General features: G+C 40.7%; 1 protein-coding gene across 1 annotated transcript in view; it reads left to right on the top strand.

Annotated features, from left to right (window-relative positions):
* The window catches only part of scube3 (signal peptide, CUB domain, EGF-like 3), a 163,736-nt gene that overhangs the window by 68,876 nt on the left and 73,112 nt on the right, over nt 1-21,748 (top strand). Inside the window, exon 4 of the mRNA XM_037684755.1 lies at nt 6,950-7,084. Coding sequence (XP_037540683.1) covers nt 6,950-7,084 — 135 coding nt within the window. The remainder of the gene's footprint in view (nt 1-6,949; nt 7,085-21,748) is intronic.

Genomic DNA, 21,748 nt, shown 5'->3' with positions numbered 1-21,748 from the left:
CTGTTTTAAGTCTAAACAACATGAGCACTTCTTCAGACCATGCCAGAACCTCTTTCCGTTTGGAAATATTTGCTTTGGACGCCAGCCTTGCCCGGCACACAACACAGGCAATTATGGAAGCTATTTAAACAAGAGAGATCTTCTGACAGCCGACGCCTCATTTGGAGGGATGAAGGAATCAGGAAATGAAACCTTCATTGATGCGCTGTGGGTATGGAAAGAGAATTCCCCCTGGGCCCTCTGCGGCTGTTTGCATATCTCATGGGCATTTTGTGCATTGAGGACGGCAGTATTTGTGTAGCCTTTATACGTTTGAATTTTTGAGGTTTGGGTGTGTGTTAAAGGGAAAGGGAGGCAGAGGCTTTTAAGCAGTTTAGGATTTTTTTTCCCCTGTGACTTGTGGAGGTTTTATTGGAACCTGCTAAGAGTTTATCTGCAGAAGTGCAGCTGTAGGTCGCTCGTGGCTTTCGTCAACTCCAGGTTCCTCTCCCTGGTGCTGCCACTTTCATGATGGAGACATGAGACTGTGAATAGTTCCCGCTTTACCTTCACGTCAGTCGCACTGTCTTATTTTCAGAGGCCTCTCATCCAACTGGCTGCAGAGTGATGCTTTTTTCATCAGTCTCGACTGACATGACGGTTTCTTTAGTGGAAACAGACCGTTTGCTGAAGGAATGTGAGAACGGGACAGCAGACTTGGTGAGCTGACGAGGGTCACGATGAGTGCTGCCTGCCTCTGACCTTCTTGTCAACTCTACTTTCTGTCTGCTCAGGTATGGTTTTGTCAGCGTGTATGTTTAGACCTGAGGTCTGAAAACTTTACAATCAAGAGAGCTTGCCCCTTTTTCACCAAAAGATAAATCTGAGTAGAGCTGCAAAACCTGTTTATAAAATGAAAAAGAAAAGAAAAGAACCCAAAATAAAACTACAAAAAAATAAAAAAAAATAAACAAACGTTTGTTATATTTTGAAATTAAACAATCATAAAAACTCATTCTTATGACACATGAAAAAATGTTCAGACACCCTCAGATACATTTTAAACCCTAGACTATACAAGCCTGTATGAGTCATTTCTTTTATTGTGGAAAATTTATTACACCAGTATTCCACTTGGGAAAATGTGCATCCCGATTAATTATAAATTAACAAACAAACTAAGGTACTTCATTAGAGATATCATTCTAACTTACTGATTTTTTTTGTGATAAAGAAATATTTCTTCTTTTACTCCATTTAATATATATATATATACTTTGTATATATATTATCAGTGGCAAATCTTTAATTCTAATTCTCATTTTTATGAGCACGCCTTCTTGTATTTTTTTCATGATGATTTATTTTGATGAATATTAACCCAACAGTATGGCTCCCTCATTGCAACTTGCCTCAAATATGTTAAAAATGTCAAATGTACTGGTGAATTTCCAAGAAAAATGATACTGTGCGCAAAATGGTTAACAGGCGGACAAAGTACTAGCAAAAACTAATCAATCTGTTTGGCTCTTTAAATTAAAAATATCCTTCAACCACAAAATGTTTACAGGCATACAGACACAGATGGGTATATATTATGTACCATTTTGTGAAAAAAATAAAAATAAAATCCCCACAAAAGTAAACTAAAATAACTTGAAATTGACAAAAGTAAAACAGAAAAATCTCAAATCAACTAATGAAAGTTGTTTTTTGAATTAAAGAAAGAGACCTTGACAACAAAAGGATGGTTCCCCTGGAAAAGGGTATCTTGGATCTGTGCAGGGTACAATGAAATCTCAAGACTATCAAGGCACTCTGGAGCCGAACATGCTGCCCAGTTCAGAAAGCTTGATCTCAGTCTCAGGTCCTCTGACAGAATAATGACCCATGCAGCTAGAAACACCCAAGAATGGCTCAAAAACATTGGACTGTTCTGCTGGAGGACTCAGTCTTAAATCTTGTTGAACATCTGTGGAGGAGCTAAAAGATGCAGCTTAGCCTTCAAACCTGAGAGCTGCAGCTGTTTACTCATGAGGAGCGGATCAAAATCTGCGTGGACAGGTGTAGAAGTCTCAGAGCGTCACAGAAGTCTCTTGATTACCTCAAAAAGTTGTTGCAAAATTCTAGCTACCATCCTTTTCACCGTTTCATTAGTTTGTTTTATTCAATTATAAAATCATTATGTTGAACCACAATTTAAAAACAATGACTGATTCTCATCAGTTGATTTGCTGTTATTTATTATTATTTTGTGTTGGTAATTATTTTTAATTTATTTCAGAGACCATTGTGGGTTTTTCTTTCTTTAATGGTACAAACAATTGTTTCGGCATTTCTGCGTGCAGAGAGGAGCTAAAACAAGCCTTTCTTGTTAAGGTGATAAATACAATACATCCCACGTTGTTTTTGGTCAAAGCTGGCGAGAGCTGCTGCAGAGGGACCACAGGGCTGCATATGGCCCCAGAGCCACCGGTTGCAGACCCCTGGTTTAGACGATGATAAATCTGTGTGTGCATTTGTGCAGAAAAATAGGAAAAAAGATGGGACTGGTTTAATGTCTAAGGTTTCCCAAGCTGAGAATTCCCTAGAAAGGAAACTTAATCCAGAGGCCTTCTCTGACTGGACAAATAGACAGTAAATTAGTTTTGCATGACAGCTTATTAATAATAATAATAAAAAATGTGTACACAAAAGATTATTAATGCATCGAGCAGAGGGATGGATGGATCTCTGATGGAAATGAGGACACATTCTGTCGTTATTCGTATCTGCACTTCTCTAATGCACAGGAGAGCCTGCTAACCGGAGCAGCACAGCAATAAAACAAAGGGGTGGGTTGGGTGGTGGGGGGTAACAAAAAGTGAAGGGGGCACATTAGGATAGGACAGCTGGAGAACACTTCATTTTCTGCTAAAATCTTAGCGACTCTTGTGGTCAGATGGTCTGTCTTGCTCAGCAGCAGAACAAGGAAGGTGTCAAGCAAAACTTTGGGAAACCATCGCTGTACACGCTTGAAGTGGATTCACTCCCCCCTCCACATTTAAACCCTGTTAACAGGTGAATAATCTCCTGGAAACTTATTGGTTTTTTGATGTTGAATGTGAAAATGTTACGTGTGAACATGGCAATGCTGTGATCACAATAGATGTTGAGACGGAAAAAAAACAATGAATTAGCTGTGCCCTGCCAGGTCACTTATTTTTATACTTCAATGACACCTGCATGCGTGCAGGTACTTCAGCCTCGAGCGTGAAAACAGTTACAGGTTCAATAACTGTAAAATGTGAGAAATGTGTCTCCGCTGACCTGAGACCCTCGGCTAACTTGCGGCACATGTACGTTCTGTATCAGAAGCTCTGAAAACTGGAGAGTGAGGAGCACAAACAGCACTCTGCTATCCCCCATTGCTGCTGTTGTTTATCTACTCATAAAAGCACAGAAAATCTATTGACTGTATCCATTTTTAGAGTGCATGTACAATTTCACACCGACGCTACGTTTTTTTTCTCCTAAACCTCCAGATCCAAACCTTTAAACCTTCTGAGACCTGGAATAGTTGCAGGTCAGTTGTGTGATCATCTGCAAAGAAATAATCTGAAGAGTTTCAGTCAGGGTTTAGAGCTCATCATAGCACAGAAACAGCACTAGTAGAAGTCACTGATGATATTCTCATGGCCTCTGACAATGGACAAGTGTCTACACTGGTCCTGTTAGACCTCAGTGCTGCATTTGATACAGTTGATCACAATATTCTATTACAGTGACTTGAATATGATATTGGGATTACAGGAACGGCTCTAAATTGGTTTAAATCATATTTATCTGATAGATTCCAATTTGTAAAGGTAAATAATGAATCTTCATCATACACCAAAATTAGTCATGGAGTTCCTCAGGGTTCAGTGCTTGGACAAATACTCGTTACCTTATATGCTTCCTACATCTACGGCTAACAGTTAACAGTTATCTTACAGTCAGACGGTGACTGAAGAGGTGATAGAAGGGAAATGGGCCCACCTGAGATTCTCCTCCCGTGAGACGTGTTCTCCGGTACCAGCCTGACCCGAACCCCTATTCTCTTTTGTCTGACCCAGTTCTGCCCGGCTCCTCCATCCATCCCAGTCCTGACCGTTATAAACATGTCGGTGCTGCAGCGGATGAAAGTGAGGAATGAACGACACAGCAAAACGTTCACACAGCGGGAATACGTCCAGAAAACACAGAGGCCGGCAAATTCTGGATTCTAAAATTGTTGGTGTCAGAAAAGACCAGTTTCTATTGTGCACACCAATGGCCGAAAGTCAACAGCTAAAAAGAGCATTGTGTAAACGGGGCCTAAAGATACTCGTCTACACCTCTTCTCTCGTCTCCTTCCATTAATATCCCCCACACGCCACCTTCTTCTTCTTCCCTGCATTCCTCCTGTCAGAGGGGCTGACAGATGCTCATCATCAGCAGGTACTCCAGCCCAGGTGGATCAGGTTTCCCTCTCGCAGAAGGATTGTGCTGCATTTGCATTTTTATAACTTTGTGCTTTCTACTTGGAGCTTTCAAATGCCTGTCTGGTGTTGGACCAGGTCATACAAACAAACCATCCTCAGGTGGCACCACCAAGTCACTCCTCTCGTAGTTTAAATAAAAATGTGTTTACATGTAAGACTTAACTTGCAGTTCAAAACCCTCAATTTTTAAAATTATTTTATTGATTAGGGCAGCACAGTAGCTCAGTTGGTAGAGATGTAGCCTCTCAGCGAGAAGATCGCCAGTTCAAATCCTGACCGAGGGGCCTTTCTGGGTGGAGTTTACTTGTTTTCTCCGTGCTGTGTGGGTTTACTCCAGGTACTCCAGTTTCCTCCCACAGACCAAAAACATGCATGTTAGACTGATTGGTAACTCTAAATTGTCCCTAGATGTGAGTGAGAGAGTGAATGGTTGTTTGTCTCATTTGTCTCTATGTGTCCCTATGATGGACAGGAGACCTGTCCAGGGTGTCCCTCGCTTCTCGCACATTGATGGCTAGACATGAGCATCAGTGACCCCCACGACCTGAAAAGGAAGAAGCATGACGGATGGATTGATTTATTGATTAGAATTTTGTCACATTTCAGTAACAAAGGGGAAGACGAGCACACTGGTATGAGTGGCTCTATTTGTTTTCACTCGTCCTTCATGGTGGCGAACGATTTGGGAATTAAAGCAAATCATGAATGACTGAGCAAATTTTTAGAGTTTGATTAAAAGTTGCTGCCACCGATAATCTTTTTTTTTTTTTTTTAGCAAACACAAAAATGGCTATAACTCGGTAACTTTTGCAAATATTGAACTAAAATCTGGCGCGTCAGTAGCTGAGAGTCATCCTGAAACAGACATTTTGATTGATAATTGATTGTTTAAATCTTTGCTGTTCAAGGCAGTGGGCAAAATGCCTCTCTTTAAAAATGCTACTTTCAAATTTATATACCTTGTCAGTAACGTTTTATAAAAGTACTGTATACTTAAAGCAAAGGTCAGATTATTTGACGAGGGATTATGTGGAAAACATTCAAATGCTTTCCACTTTGCTTTTGAATGCCTCAGTTTGGAAAAATAGTTAAATTATGATTGGATGGACTAGTTAACAGCTAGTTCAATCAGGGCAAAGAACAAAGTGAATTGCAGTTATTGTAACAATCAATTCCAATCTCATAATTTTTTTAATAGTTAAAGCCCCCAGTATACTCCCGCGTACGTCTGTTCGCGCGTACGTACGCTAAGGGTTCAGACTTCATACTCAAGCGTCCACCCTGAGCGGCTGCAGAGCAGCTTCGCAGACAAGGGGCGTTTACCTTGGGACAAATTGAGGTCGCCGATTGGTCATTTGCTGACACGCCTACTGGATTGATTGACAGGTCGAAAAAAAAAAGAGAGTTGGCAGCCCCAGACGCAGCGGTGTTCTGTGTTTATATGTTGTTAATAAAATGTTAAAAAAAAAATATTAAAAATCAGGGAGAGCTGGCTGTGCAGCCCACACATCAGACCAGCCCAACAGGAAATCTACAGACCCTCCCACAGCCACGCTGTGACTGATTTTAATTCATTCGTGACAAATTCCTTCATTTCTTACAATTTCAGTCATGGCATCAACGGAGGAGGAAGAGATCACTGCCTCTTGGCAAAGAAAGCAAAAGAAAAGGCCAGATCAGGGATGAAGAAGGGGAATTTAATACATTCGTGTCGCATACAAAACAGTCCGTCGCTGGGCAGTTTATTGCGTACGCGGTCATAAAAAGTGAACTTGGCACGGACATGCCCTGCGGGGGTACGCACGCACCTCCGCGTACGTACATGCGTACCTCCGCGTATGGACGTACGCGGGAGTATACTTGGGGCTTTAGAAAATACAGTTTTAAAACCGTCACAGCACCTTTGGTTTTACATTACACATTCATTTAAATGAACTTCTGTGGTCGTTTTCACAAATAGCAGCTAGCTGTAGCACTTCTGGTGCAGCTTGGGATACTTCTGTCATTCATTCAACCTTTATTTATACAAGCTAATCCCATTGAGCCTCAGGGACTCATTTACAAGAGAGACCTGAAGAGAGAGACCTGTCAAAAAATATAAAAATATTTCTGCAAGTATAACTATGTAATGTGAAATCAGTGGTGGTGTAAACATTTATAAAATGACATTCTCATTCACTGCTTTCAAAATTTCAAGCTTGGAGTCTTTAACACAGCAGCACACCCCTTTGTAACTGTCGTTTATATATCTATCTGCAACAGGTAAAATAGTCACTGTTCAACTACTTGTCATAGAAATACATTTCTATTAGTTTAAAATAGGTACGAGATGATTCCAACCTTGGAATTTAATTCCATTAAATAGATAATGATCTGATCTCTGAAAACTTTCAAGCAATTTTTTGTGCGGTAATTGTTCTGTCTTGAAGTGCTCTTATTAATGTGTTTGTGTGTTTTTCTGACAGATGTGGACGAGTGCTCTGAAGGCAACGGTGGATGTCAGCAGATTTGTGTCAACATGATGGGCAGCTATGAGTGCCGCTGCAGAGAAGGATTCCTCCTGAGTGACAACCAGCATACATGCATCCAAAGGCCTAAAGGTTACTACCCCCTCCACACACACACACACACACACACACACACACACACACACACACACACACACACACACACAGTAGATGAGTCAGGGAGATTATAGACTTTGAGGCTCATATTTCAGATAGTATTTAGATGATGATGCTGTCAGATGTTTATGCAGCATCTCCATTAATTATAACTTCTGTAGATTTAAATGAGTGATGGGATCAGCCCTAACAGGCCCAAACGAAAGATGAAAAAAGTCAAGTCTCCTGTCTTGAAAGGAATAAGAAGAGAAAGGCACAGGGATAAATCACTTTTTGTTTTCTACCCAGCATTTCAAATTGAACCAATCTAGCACTTGGCAGCATTTTAAGGTATCTGTGGAATGAGAGTGGCCTGCGGCAGACTGCGAACAGTGAAAACAATTAAAGGTGTAGCCCCGGGCAGACACACCTCTTGTTTATAGAGCGTTCCTATGAGATGGGGATGTGACAGGAAAAAGAGCCAGTCTGCTCTGTGGCTTACTCACCACACACAGCAGCACCACACACACACGTTTCTAATGTCAAACTAAGCTCCCAGGACGTCTCTTGATGCATGCATCTTACAGGTATCTCCAGTGTCTGAGCTATTTTGCTGCATTCTTTACAAACCTGTTCCATTATGAGTGTGTTAGGTATCTTCTTGTTCCTGTAGACAGGTATGGGTTTATCTGATACAAAGATCTTCTGTTGATTTGACCAGACTTTTTAACATGTAAACACAAATACAAACTTCAAGGGCATTTCAAATAATTTATGAATAAATCACTCTCCTATCTACAAATTTCTATTTTTTTAGACAAGAGCATTGTTTTTCCTACTCTTATCTGTCAGAATGAAAATTAATTTAATTTAAAATGATATTCTTTTGACAAAAATTATATTTTATGGCCTCAGTTAAAATTGTGTTGGGGAAAAAGTTTTAGATATCTAAATAAATCTTTAAATGTTGAAATGCTTGATGCAACATTGAATGGCTAAACTTTTCTTCTACTGAAGATGTTCACGATTCAGTTATATATATATATATATATATATATATATACACACACACAGAGTATATAGTATGTCCTGAAGGGCTTTCTTAATGTCCATCCATCCATTATCTTTACCCGCTTATTCCTTTTGGGGTCACGGGGGTCGCTGGTGCCCATGTCCAGCAATCATTGTGCGAGAGGCGGGGTACACCCTGGACAGGTCGCAAATCCATCACAGGGACACATAGAGACAAACGAGACAAATAGAGACTCTCACTCACACCTAGGGACAATTCAGAGTTACCAATAAGACTAACATGCATGTTTTTGGTCTATGGGAGGAAACAGGAGGACCCGAAGAAAACCCACATATGCACGGAGAGAACATGAAAACTCCACCCAGAAAGGCCTCCGGACCGGGATTTGAACCGGGGACCTGCTCGCTGAGAGACAGCAGCTTTACCAGTTGCGCCACCGTGCTGCCATAGATGGATTCTGAAATGAACATGTTTTATTCTAGGTAGATTAAATGTTCCTTTTGACCAGGAACCACTGAGTTATGAGTACCATATTTTTTAGCTTATAAGTCACAGTTTTTGCATAACTTGCCCTGCAACTTGCAGCCCAAAGCGACGTATTTATGTTTTTTTCCCATATTTATAAACCAATTTTTGGCTGCGATATGACCATTTTCATTCATTCTGACTAAAAAAAAATCGAACACTACCATTTTCAGCCACTAGATGGCACTCAAGTAGTATGGCATGCCATTGTATTATGTAATAGGTAAAAGTGGCTATTAATGACACAATTGGCTTGCCATAGCCTGCCACCATCATTTGCCTGGAGCAACCGGAACAGCTTCCTTTTGCTGTGCCGCCTCGGCGAAATTCAGCTGATTTGACCGTCAAAGTGCATTTATTAAGTAAAAGTTCAACTGAGACACACCTTAACTATAAAATCTAGCTAACAAACGTTTTTAGGTGTTTATCTTGTTTAATTTCTAAGAAACATGCAGAGGCTCGTCCCTCTGTGCATTCCTACTTCCGCGTATCGGCTTTTGAAATACAGTTGATTTGACCGTCAAAATGCATTTATTAAACAAAAGTTAGACTGAGACACACCTTTACTATAATTTTGAGCAAACAAATAATTGTTTTTAAGTGTTAATCTTGTTAAATTCTTGTTAAAGTCCTCCCGTGCATGCTCCCGCAGCCGCCATTTGGCAGCCCATCGATTTTTGGCACAACACTGGCCCACATTTCCGGGTTCAGCCCACATTTCCTGGTTGTCAGCGGTGACGTGTAACAAACATGACGTGTCAGTGATGGCACATAATGGATGTGACGTATACAGTGAAGCAACATATTTATGGATTTTTCCACTTTATTAGATATATTTGGACTAATGTGACTTATAGGGCTGTGCAACGTGTACGGCGGAAAATATGGTAGTAGCTTAGAAGAACCTATGTAACTAATCAACGAGAAATCAGCTTGCCATTATAACAGAGTTATGGAAAGTCAGAGTCTTGTTTTCAGAAAAGTATGCATCAATGTTCTCATCATCCATAGCTTGGTTTGGTAAATTAGTATCTCACTGTGCTGTGACTGTTCAGGACAAAATGTCACTGGCATTCAGTTTTCAAATGTTTACAAGGGTTTTCAATTTTCTCACATCTCTGTCACTATGGTGTCACAGGGGATTTTTAACATGTTCAAAAAATTTGAGCAGACATTTTCTCTCAAAACAGTCTTCAGAGTTGTTGCAGGTGTCTGGAGCACTCCTCAAACACTGAGTTCAAACAATCAATTTAGTTGCCATGACTCAGAAAGTGTAAGAACTGTGAAACAACTTTGTGAAGGCTTGGTGACTGATGGAACCAAACTGTGAATGATTAGAAACAGCACAGAGAGCCAGACAGTGTAGGCCCCTTGTGACCTGGCAACAACAAGGAGATCTGCTGCAGCCTTCAGCAGGTCAGCCTGGTCCTCATCCAGGTTGGAGCCCTCCTCCAGCAGCTTCTGCACTTCTACTCCAAGGTCCATACTACCTGATGTCTCGTTACAAAAAGACTGCTTGAATGAGGAGAAGCCTTGTATTAGCATGATCCCAACATGTCGTCACATAACTATAACACCTCTGTTGCACGATATAACTGGGATTGTCAAGCAGGAATTGCAAGAGTCAAAATCTGCCAGTTTTGTCACATGAATGAGACGTGGCTATCTCAAGACACCATGTAACAGTGGTGAGGTAGTCATCTCATACGCCAGATGATTGTATACCCATATATTGTCAGGTGTTTATGAAACTCTTACAACAGTCATACAACATTCATCCACATATGTGCCAGTTCAGTAGGATTTCAAGTGAACATCGCCTCAAAACCACAACATTTTACATTTTTCACACATTATGTCCTTTCACTACACCATTCTATGGATCTTTTTACAGCTGAGACATTTAACCAGTTCAGATTTCATTTGTTTGCATTTTGGGCTCAAAATAAATAATTTGCTTCTTGTGTTATTTTGTGGTGAATTGCTGCTCTGAACGACATCCTTAAGAACCAACACTGTCTCTATAAAGCCAGACTGAGAGAACAGATGTTCACTTAGTCACAAAACAGATTAATTGAAGGAGTAATTATCCATCTGTCTATAGATCTATCAGCCTCTTATAGATCTTTAAAGTTTGATTTTCGAACGTGTTGAAATATGCCACAGCTCTTTGCATTAAGAAACCTACATGACTGAACGTCCTCATCTCTGCCTCTGTCATTTGTTCCTTTAAACACTCGAACCAGGATTCATTAGACAGATGTTTCTGAGTAACGTAGATGGTGAAATAAGAATCTGAGAAGTTTAATTTATGAGAGCCGTCTGGCCCAGTGAACTGTCAATGTTTACATTTCATAACATTTCTTGAGTGAAGTCCAAAACTAGACAATGAGTTTTTCCAAGTTCTACTATCATAAAATAAACTTATTTTGGGCAATGTTCTCTGTGATTACCTCTCTCATCCTTGTAATTTCTTTTCTTGGTGAATGTCCCCGGTTCCTGTTAATATTTCATTTCAATATTCATTTTGTCATTATTTCTTCCAGATGTGACACTTTGAGATTAAAGCTGCCATAAATCTGCAAACTTCCCTCACTCATCACACATGCGTCTTTTTACTGTTTCTGTATTTGTGGGAGAAAAACGAACAGAACCACTCGTCTGTTTATTATTATTACCATATTTATTACAGCAGTGTGGGCCTGAAGGATAATGGAAGTGGTTAGGAAGTGACTTTGCTGAGTTTTGGGGCAAAAACAGCCTTTCAGAACTGCTGCAACTATCAAAAATCAAGAGTTGAGGAAATAAGTTTGAATTCAGGACAGAGTCATTCTAAATGCAACCTTGCCAGCCCAGCTCTTAAAAAAGCAAAGCCTGGAGTGCAGTTTTCTCATGAGGTTTATTGTTGTCATTAAAAACACATCAGCTTTCCATTTCTTCCATTATTAGGTCAGGTGTTCTTTGGGCAACTTCTGCTTGTCTATCTGGGTACAGCAGAGAGCAGGTCATTGAAACCGCCTGCCGCTGCCATTCTGTTTCCCCCGCTGGTAACCGAAGCTTTGCTAGGGGGGAGCTTGTGCCAATTAGGCAGCAAAGGTCTCTCAGCCTCTCGGTTAATGACAAGGCTGCTGCTGGCCCATCTCTTATTATACCTGCCCCTTCCCCCTTCAGCAAGAGTAACTTTGGCCAAATGAGTTTCTCCATCATGTAGCTGGCCAAAATGTAACAGTTCATTTATTCCCCTCGAACATCTCCTCCAGCCTGGAATTGAAGTGTTTCAGGCTAGTCACGTTGCTTAGTGGTTTAAGGGAATGCCATTTAGATGAAGAAAAGTTCCACTCCTTTACTTCTGATTCATTTTTTTATTATTTTGGAGGAAGACGGGGACAAATGTGCAAGAGATTGGATCCAGCAAGGTGGAATTCAGACATTTTAATTTCAGCCATCAGCCCACACATTCATGCTGTCAGTTCTGTTCAGTTTTGAAAATCGAGTTGGGCAATTACTTGGGGTGTGCACTGACGGGTGGGTATACAAGTCACCTACTGTAGTTTATGTCGTCGGAAATGATGCACGGGTCAGGCGCATCATTAAAACCACATGTTTTCTTGTTGTAAAGGTCCTCGCAGGCAGCTGACGAACCTCTGACCCTTTACGGCTGACAGGACCTCAGCAGGGGGAGTCATTTGGTATCTGGTTCTGGGCTTTGGATTCTCAAGGTTTATGTGGATTGTGGCATTTTTACAGATTGGGTTCATATTCACATTTGTATTTAGAGCATTTTATGGCAGGTTCAACTGAAGGCTCTTTGCCTGATTATTACTAGCTGCAGAATGCAAAATGGTAATAAAAGCCAATTGCTTGATGGCTGCTACAGCCCATTGACTTGGGCGAACAGAACACTAAAAATAACTTACTCCGTTTTAGAGATACTGAGCAAAGGTTTGGGGTGGTAGCAGCAGAGCATTATCCACAACACATACTCTGAGCACTAAACTCTGTGTGAGAAAATGGTCAAAAATGTTGTCATGAACTTTAGGCAACAACTCTGTTGGTCGGTTTTTAAAATGTCTCATGAACTACTGGATGAATTTTATTGAAGCCTTCAAAAAGTAATTACTGGATGTACATCTGCAACTTATTACCTTTTGGACCCAACCTGATTCAAGATGGATGTCACAGTTAGTTGACCTCAGAAAACAAAACAAAACAAAAAGTCAATAATTTAATCAGTTTTACAGCTATTGAGCTGAGTTGTGCTGTGGTAGTACATTGGTGCTTGAAAGTGTGAAAGTTTGTGTTTGTGAGTGGTAAAATGTGAACCTCTAGGATTATCAGTTAATTTGAAGGTGAAATTAGAGTCAGGTGTTTTCAATCAATGAGATGATGATCAGGTGTGAGTGGACACCCTGTTTGATTTAAAGAACAGGATCTATCAAAGTCTGCTCTTCACAACATGTTTGTGGAAGTGTATCATGGCAGGAACAAAGGAGATTTCTGAGGACCTCAGAAAAAGCATTGTTGATGCTCATCAGGCTGGAAAATGTTACAAAACATCTGTAAAGAGTTTGGACTCCACCAATCCACATTCAGACAGATTGTGAACAAACAGAGGAAATTCAAGACCATTGTTACCCTTCCCAGGAGTGGTGGACCAACAAAGATCACTCCAAGGCATGGAATAGTCAACGATGTCACAAAGGACCCCAGGGTAACTTCTCAGCACCTGAAGGCCTCTTTCACAACAATGGTGTGCATGGCAGGGTTGAAGGAGGAAGCCACTACTCTCCAAGAAGAACATTGCTGCTCGTCTGCAGTTTGCTAAAGATCAGAAGACTGTTGGAAGAATGTTTTGTGGACAGATGAGACCAAAATAGAACTTTCTGGTTTAAACAAAAAGTGTAATGTTTGGAGAACATTCCTGCATAAGAACCTTATCCCATCTGTGAAACATGGTGGAGGTAGTATCATGGTTTGGGCCTGTGTTGCTGCATCTGGGCCATGACGGCTTGTCATCATTGATGAACAATGAATTCTGAATTATATCAGAGCATTGTAAAGGAAAATGTCAGAACATCTGTCCATGAACTGAACCTCAAGAGAAGGTGGGTCATGCAGCAACACAATGACCCTCAGCACACAAGTCGTTCTACCAAAGAATGGTCAAGAAGAATAAAGTTCATTTTTTGGAATGACCAAGTCAAAATCCTGACCTTAATCTAATCCTGATGTTGTGGAAGGACCTCAAGCAGCAGTTAATGTTATGAAACCACCAACATCCAGAGTTGAAGCTGTTCTTTACGGAGGAATGGGCTAAAATTCCTCCAAGCCAATGTGCAGGCCTGATGGGGATCACACCAGATGCAGAGAGCAAAGGTTCACATACTTTTGCCACTTACAAATATGTAATATTGGATCATTTTCCTCAATAAATAAATGACCAACTACCGTATTTTCCGCCGTACACGTTGCTCCGCCCTATAAGTCGCATCAGTCCATATTCGTCTAATAAAGTAGACAAATCCTTAAATAAGTTGGTTTGCTGTATACGTCACATCTATATGTGTCACCGCTGACAACCTGGAAATGTGGGCCAGTGTTGTGCCAAAAATCGATGGGCTGACAAATGGCGGCCGCGGGAACGTGCACGGGAGGACTTGTTAACAAGAATTTTACCAGATTAGCACTTAAAAACAATTATTTGTTTGCTCGAAATTATAGTAAATGTGTGCCTCAGTCTAACGTTTGCTTAATAAATGCACTTTAATGGTCAAATCAGCTTTATTTCAACAGCCGATACGCAGAAGTAAGCGTGTGCACGCGACGAGTCGCTGTGCAGATTTAACAAGATAAACGCCTAAAAACAATTACTTGTTTGCTTGAAATTATAGCAAAGATGAGTCTCAGTCTAACATTTGCTTAATAAATGCATTTTAATGGTCAAATCAGCTGAATTTCAAAAATAGTTTTACTGCCTCGATGCTCCGGGAGCGCGAAGAGAGAGGAAAAAGGAAGGAGGAATGCTGCTTGTTTCTTGGAAATTTCACAAGAAAAGCACCTAAACAATTATTTGTTTGCTTGAAATTATAGCAAAGGTGTGTCTCAGTTTAACATTTGCTTAATTAATGCATTTTAATGGTCAAATTAGCTGCATTTCGCCGGAGCACTGCAGCTGGTTTGATGGTCGGTCCAAGCAGTGTGCAGGACGAAGGTGGGGCGACTGTGGCAAGCCAATTGTATCATTAATAGCTGGTGAAGATTCTCAGTCTTCCAGGACATGGTAAATTTAAAAAAGTTCAAGAAAAAACAATAAAGTATAAAGTATAATAGAAAAAGTCCAGTTGTTTTTATCTTGAACTTTTTTGAATTTGTCATTATAGCCACGTTTACCTATTACATGATACAACAGCATTCCATATACCTACTACTACTCTGCTGCCATCAAGTGGCTGAAAGTGGTACTGCCTTTTTTTTTCAGGCAGAATTAATGAAAACTGTCATATCTCAGCCAAAAATGGATTTATCAATATTGGAAAAAATCAATAAATATGTCACTTTGACCTATAAGTCGCAGGGCATGTAAATTATGCAAAAATGTGTGATTTATAGAGCGGAAAATACGGTATAAAATTTCTGTGCAGCACGGTGGCGCATCCGGTAGAGCTGCTGCCGCTCAGCAAAGAGGTCCCCAGTTCAAATCCTGGTCCAGGGACCTTTCTGGGTGGAGTTTGCATGTTCTGTCCGTGCATGCGTGGGTTTTCTCCAGGTACTCCAGTTTCCTCCCACAGACCAAAAACATGCTGATTAGTAACTCTAAAAATTGTCTCTAGGTGTGAGTGAGAGAGTGACTGATTGTCTCGTTTGTCTCTATGTGTCCCTGTGATGGACTTGTGACCTGTCCAGGGTGTACCCCACCCCTCGCACAGTGACTGCTGGACATGAGCACCGGCGACCTCCATGACCCAAAATGGAAGAAGAGGGTAAAAGATGATGGATGGATGGATAATATTTCTGTCTCCTTTGTTTAACTGGGTTCTCTTTGTCTCCTTTAAGGACTTGTGTGGAAATCTGATTATGTTTTTGGTCATGTTTATGTAGAAATATAGAAAATTGTAAAGACTTCACAAACTTTCAAGCACCTCTGTAGTTGAGAGTAATCCTCAACAACTACTCTGAGAGGAATGATCTTGAGAGATCTTGCAATATCATATGTGGTTGTGCATAACAATAACAAGGTTCGATCAATACACAACCGTTCCTTCTCATAAGAAGATGTCATTAAAAAAATTTTTTTTTTCATTTACCCTATATTTATCCAGGTAGTCTCATTGAGTCACGAGAACTCATTTTCAAGAGAGTCATGTTTAGGGAGCAGATGGTGGGGGTTAAGGGCTTTGCTCAGGGGGCCAGAGTGGGGCGAATGAGGGTGGAGGCAGGTGTGGGTATTTCACCTTTTCCACCCACATTTTGATATTGACGGTACTGGGAGTTGAACCAGCAACTTTCCGATCACAGGCCCACCTTCTAACCTCTGCGCCACCACTCCCCCATGTCAGTTTTATACGCTGGTGTTAAAGGCAGCAAGTGATGTGCATTCCTTCAAGAAATGCTATGCCTTTAATATCTGATCTGTGTTTTAGTCAGAGTCAGAGAGTCAGAGATTCTTTATTGTTATTCGCACCTCATGTGGTACATGTGGTGGAGCGAAATTAAGTACACAGGGTCCCAGTTACATCCAACAATAAAATGTATAAGAAAAACAGTAATAACATCTAAGATATGAACTAAGAAAAACATCAACTAAATATACACTAAGCACTCATAACATAAAAGGTTTAGGTTGCAATGGGTGTATTTTTCATGTGAGAGAGGAAAGACAGCAATCCATTTGTCTTTGCTACAAAATCTTTCTAATTAGAATATTGCAAAAATAAAAAACCTAACCAAGCTTGTGGGATTATTATTATTTTTTTGTACCTGTCTGTTGTTTTGACAGTCAAACAGCCATAGAGCAAAACCCATTGTTAGGCAGTGTAGCTAAAGGAGCAACCTGAGATTTACCAATAAGTTTGATTCAGATTCCAACTTTATAACAGAGCTGATTGGTATGGCGCACATGTGGCTGAAACTGTGAGGAAAGCTGCGGAATAGCAACAAAAAGTCTGTAATGTAATCGAGGTAGTGTGAACTTTGGAAGCTTTTAAAACTCATTGCAGGAAAGAAATTGATTACATGAGCCTCAGGGCTTTAACTGTCAGCTCTTGTTGCTGCAGAAATCTTTAACAGGCCATTGCATTTAAGTTTTTTAAGTCCAAATGAGTTTGCAGTCGAGAAGGAAGTCTGTGACATGAACTAGATATTTCATCAACAGTAAAGTGTTCAAAATATATCCCACTGTTATACTGTGACCAGAGTATTAATTTATTTGTTATTATCGCTTATTAATGCTTATTAGTGCTTATGACTGTGGATGAACGTGTTGCTCATTTTGTACAGTAGAGCCTTTCTCTTTACAAATTAAAAGCCTCACATTCCTTGAGAGAAGGCATATCACCCTCAACCTTTCACCTTGAAGTAACATTTTGGGCAATCTCACCTCAGAGTATGTGTTGTGAATGACTCTCAGCTCCTACCACATCAAACAAACAGGCTCAATATCTGTAAATCTGAGCGAGTTTTGTCCATTTTTGTGTTGACTAAAATTAAGTTGCTGCACTGGCCATCTTGATTTGTACTGACTTCAAAAATTGAATCTATTACAGATGTTTCATCAAAGTTCATGATCAATAATTCAGGTGTAAAAGTCCAACAAAGTTCAGTTAGGTCATCTGGATGGTTTCTTTCTTTGTTGAGACGTTTTGTCCTTCATCCAAAGGACTTCATCAGTCAGAGGAGCAACAACAAACTTTGATGCTTTGAACCAGTTTGACTATGGCTGCCTCAGTGGAGTCGACGGAGGAGAGAGCGGACTCCAGAAACCATCTTATCACCAGCAAACTGGTTGGTCCACTATGGGAGTGTGTGCTGCTTGTGGGACTCAGTTTGTTGTGGCTCCTCGGACTGATGAAGTCCTTTGGATGAAGGACGAAACGTCTCAACAAAAACTGAAACTGTCCAGATGACCTGGCTGAAGTTTGTTGTATTTCAGTTGTTCATCAATTGATTACTTTCTGAGAATTCACTCAAAATGAGGTTTTCTAATAAAATAGGTTATCATGCACAACAGTAGACATGGAACATGAAGTGTGGAGAAAGAGGTAAACGTTGTCGCCCATGCTAGGCTGGCAACTAGACAAACAAGGGCTACTTTATTGTTTTTTAAACTTATAAAATAACTCTTTATCAAAAATGACATATCAGCATGAAAAGTTTTACATTTGTCATTAATGAACATCATCATTGTGACACAGTTTGTTTTAGTTTGTTGCTGCTTTCTCAACTGAACACCGTTCATGTTTCTCCACAAATGTATGTGTGCTGGGATAGATGGATTCTGTTGAGGCCTTTAAATGTAACAGCCCACCAGGTGTTGAGTAAACCATTGCACTGAGTAGACACCCAATTTGTGTAGTAATACAAAGGTTGTTTGGTCGGGAAAACGGGAACAATATAAACAAATGATGTTAATCAAAAGTGTAGGATTAGCTAATGTAGTGTTCCTTCACATGATAAAGTTTAATAAGCCTGAAAAACAATAAACAACAGGCCCTTATATGGCCAGACATTCTCCATGCTCGATGACACCCTACTAACTATAGATAACTGTGGTAAATCATCTCCTCAAAAATGACCAGACTGTCCCTTTAAGCAAAGATCTGGCACGTGTAGTGTTAAAAGTAGATGTTGGGAATTCCATCCATCCATCCATCCATCCATCCATCCATCCATCCATCCATCCATCCATCCATCCATCCATCCATCCATCCATCCATCCATCCATCCATCCATCCATCCATCCATCCATCCATCCATCCTTTATCTTTAACCTGCTTCTTTCTTTTTTGGGTTGCGACGGTCACTGGTGCACATTGTGCAAGAGGTGGGGTACACTTTGGACAGGTCTCCAGTCCATCACAGGGACACATAGAGACAAACGAGACAAACAACCATTCACTCTCTCACTCACACCTAGAGACAATTTAGAGTTAACAATCAGCCTAACATGCATGTTTTTGGTCTGTGGAGGAAACTGGAGTACCCGGAGAAAACATGCATGCATGGAGAGAACATGCAATCTCCACCCAGAAAGGTCTCCAGGTCGGGATTTGAACCGAGGTGACCTGCTGAAAGGCGTCAGCTCTACCAACTGAGCCACCGTGCTGCAAGTTGAGAATGATGTTTAGCTTTTACCGCACCAAAGTTTCACTCAACATTTGTAAAATTGAGTAAGTTATTTAGTGTTTCGTAAAATGGGTTGTCTGTGGTCGCCATTTTGAACTGTACTGACTCTACAAGTTCTTCATACACATCCACTGATTACTTTCTGGAAGTTTCATTTAAAATAGTGGCTCAAGACAAACCAATACACCCCCCCCCCCAACCCCATACATGCAGGCAGAACCCTTTCGACAGCAGGTGATAAATATTAGCCAGTGAAAACCTCTTCTTAAGCTTACAAACTTCCATTAACCTCCTAAAGGGAACGTTGCCTCTCACTGCTACAAATCTCTCAACACAATGGACATAATCACACACATACACACACATTTGTGTACAAATACACCACACAGTAATTTCAATTCAGTTTAATCTCGATGAAGGCCCAGTTAGATGCTTGCTTGGTTGTGACATTTAGATGAAGACTGTAGTGAGTAGGACCTCATGAAAAAATAAAATTTCCAGTAAATGTGATCACATCATATCTGTAGCACACAATCACATCAGACTCTCAATTAGTGTTGCTCCAGAGCAGGAGCATTCCTCCCTTGTGAAATCAGACAGTCAGTGAATTCAGTTTCATTGCTTTTTTTTCTTTCTTTCTTATCTTTAAGTTTTAAGTTTCACGTTTTAATATCATGAGGTAATGCTCTGATAAATGGTCCGTTTCGATTACTACAATGACGCCACGTTTGGTGTTTGAGACTGGAAAAAGAAATTATGAGTGGGACAATTTGATTATGGTCATATCTTGCGATGTTGTTTCCAATTGTTCTGAAGCCAGTATGGGTTCTCATCTGTTCCCCCTGTCGGGTGTCAATAAGCTCGCCCTCCTGCCTGCCTGTCTGTTTGTCTGTCTGCGCATTGGCAACAAAATTGTTTTTACAAGTGCAGAAGTTGCTGCTCCATTGCTTTGCAGCCCAACCATATAACCAGCCTTATTTTCTTATTTTAGGCAAGTGGAGCGAAGACTTTGAACTGCACAGACTGAAACATAAGAAACTTTGTTTTTTGTCCCTTTTTGTCTCCTCTGGTTTATTGTTTTCTATGTCTGTCTTCTTTTTTTTAAATAATATTTTGTCTTACCCTGCCTTTCTGTCCAGTCTTTCACAAACCCTATGACCTATGACTATAGCCTCAGTCTTCAGCAAATATACATCAGTGTCTGGAGTTTTAGCAAATGTTTGCAGCCTTGCTGCTAAATTCTTCTCACCTCGTTTGAGATGGGCATCCCTTTTGGGTGTGGGTTTCTTCGAGGCCACCTTTGAGCTGGCTGGACTTGCACGCTGCTGCTGCTGCTTCCTAGCAGAGGGCTGGAGGGTTTTTTTCCACAAACACCTGGTTGTCATGGCTTCAGTCAAAGGAGCAGACTGAGCTCTGCAGAGACAGATACCTGCGGAAACTGCCTCTTGATTTGATTTCTTTGGGCAAAAAAAAGAAGAAATACCACACAGCATTTCATTTTTTGTATGCGTGTATTAAGAAGGTTAGCCGCCAGGTTTTGTTCTGCTTTTCAGTCTTTTGGGTTGCGGGGGGGGAGGAAGGGGGGACGCTGGGCTCCTCTGGGACTGCACACTGAGGTGACCTTGAGAGAATGAGAAGAGCTAAGCAGAGTGGCACATTCCCAGCAGGTGGAGCACAACTGTCTGTGGCACAGATGGGCAGACTCACTGCGTGCAGCATGCATACATTATGTAAATACACTTTTGAGGTAAAGCTCACATTAATGTGCTTTTCATTACATGTAGACTGATACATTGTCTGTGGGTCACACAACAACAGGTGACATGAGTGCCATGAGGTAAACATACATGACATTCTTAAGGGACTGCCAAATATTTTCACAATTATTACCCATTGCCAAAAAGCGAAAGTGGATGATAATATTTTTATCCACGTGTGTGCACCAGTGTTCATGTGCCTCTGTTAGCAAAATATCTCCTGAACCAATTGATGGATTTTAATCAGATTTTCTGAAAGTAATTACGTAATATACAGCTACAATTGGATAGGTTTTGAAGTCCAATTTTAGATGGCTGCCACAGATAATCTACTTTATCCATTACAAAAAGGGGTAAGGCTCAGTCAGTTTTACAGATACTGAAGTGAAATTTCATATAGTCGCAGCTGAGTCATTTACAAAACATCCATCCATCCATCCATCCATCCATGCATCCATCCATCCATCCATCCATCCATCCATCCATCCATCCATCCATCCATCCATCCATCCATCCATCCATCCATCCATCCATCATCTTTACCCATTTTTACCTTTTCTGGATCGCCGTGGTCGCGGGTGCCCATGTCCAGCAGTCACTGTGCGAGAGGTGGGGACACTGGACAGATTGCAAGTCCATCACAGGGACACATACTGTAGAAAGAAATGACAACACATTTTGCATGGAAATACTTTGTATGAATAATGTTATTTTCAAGGTCTGACCAAAACGGCTACACCACCATCTTTTCTCAGACATGATAGGATAATGCTGGTGAAGATTCTCAGTCATCCAGGACATGATGAATTCAAAAAGCGTTCAATACAAAAACAACTGGACTTTATTTGTAACAGAAGACGTTTCGCTCCTCATCCGAGGAGCTTTCTCAATTCAAAGAGCAGAGAGTGAGAGATACAGGTTATAAGGCTGAGTGAGATAAGACACACACACACATAAGACACACACACACACACACACACACACACACACACACACACACACACA

Source organism: Nematolebias whitei, chromosome 11 (genome assembly GCF_014905685.2).
Source record: "Nematolebias whitei isolate Nwh7 chromosome 11, NemWhi1, whole genome shotgun sequence".
NCBI classification, from domain to species: Eukaryota; Metazoa; Chordata; class Actinopteri; order Cyprinodontiformes; family Rivulidae; genus Nematolebias; species Nematolebias whitei.
This window is presented reverse-complemented; position numbering and strand designations above follow the sequence as displayed.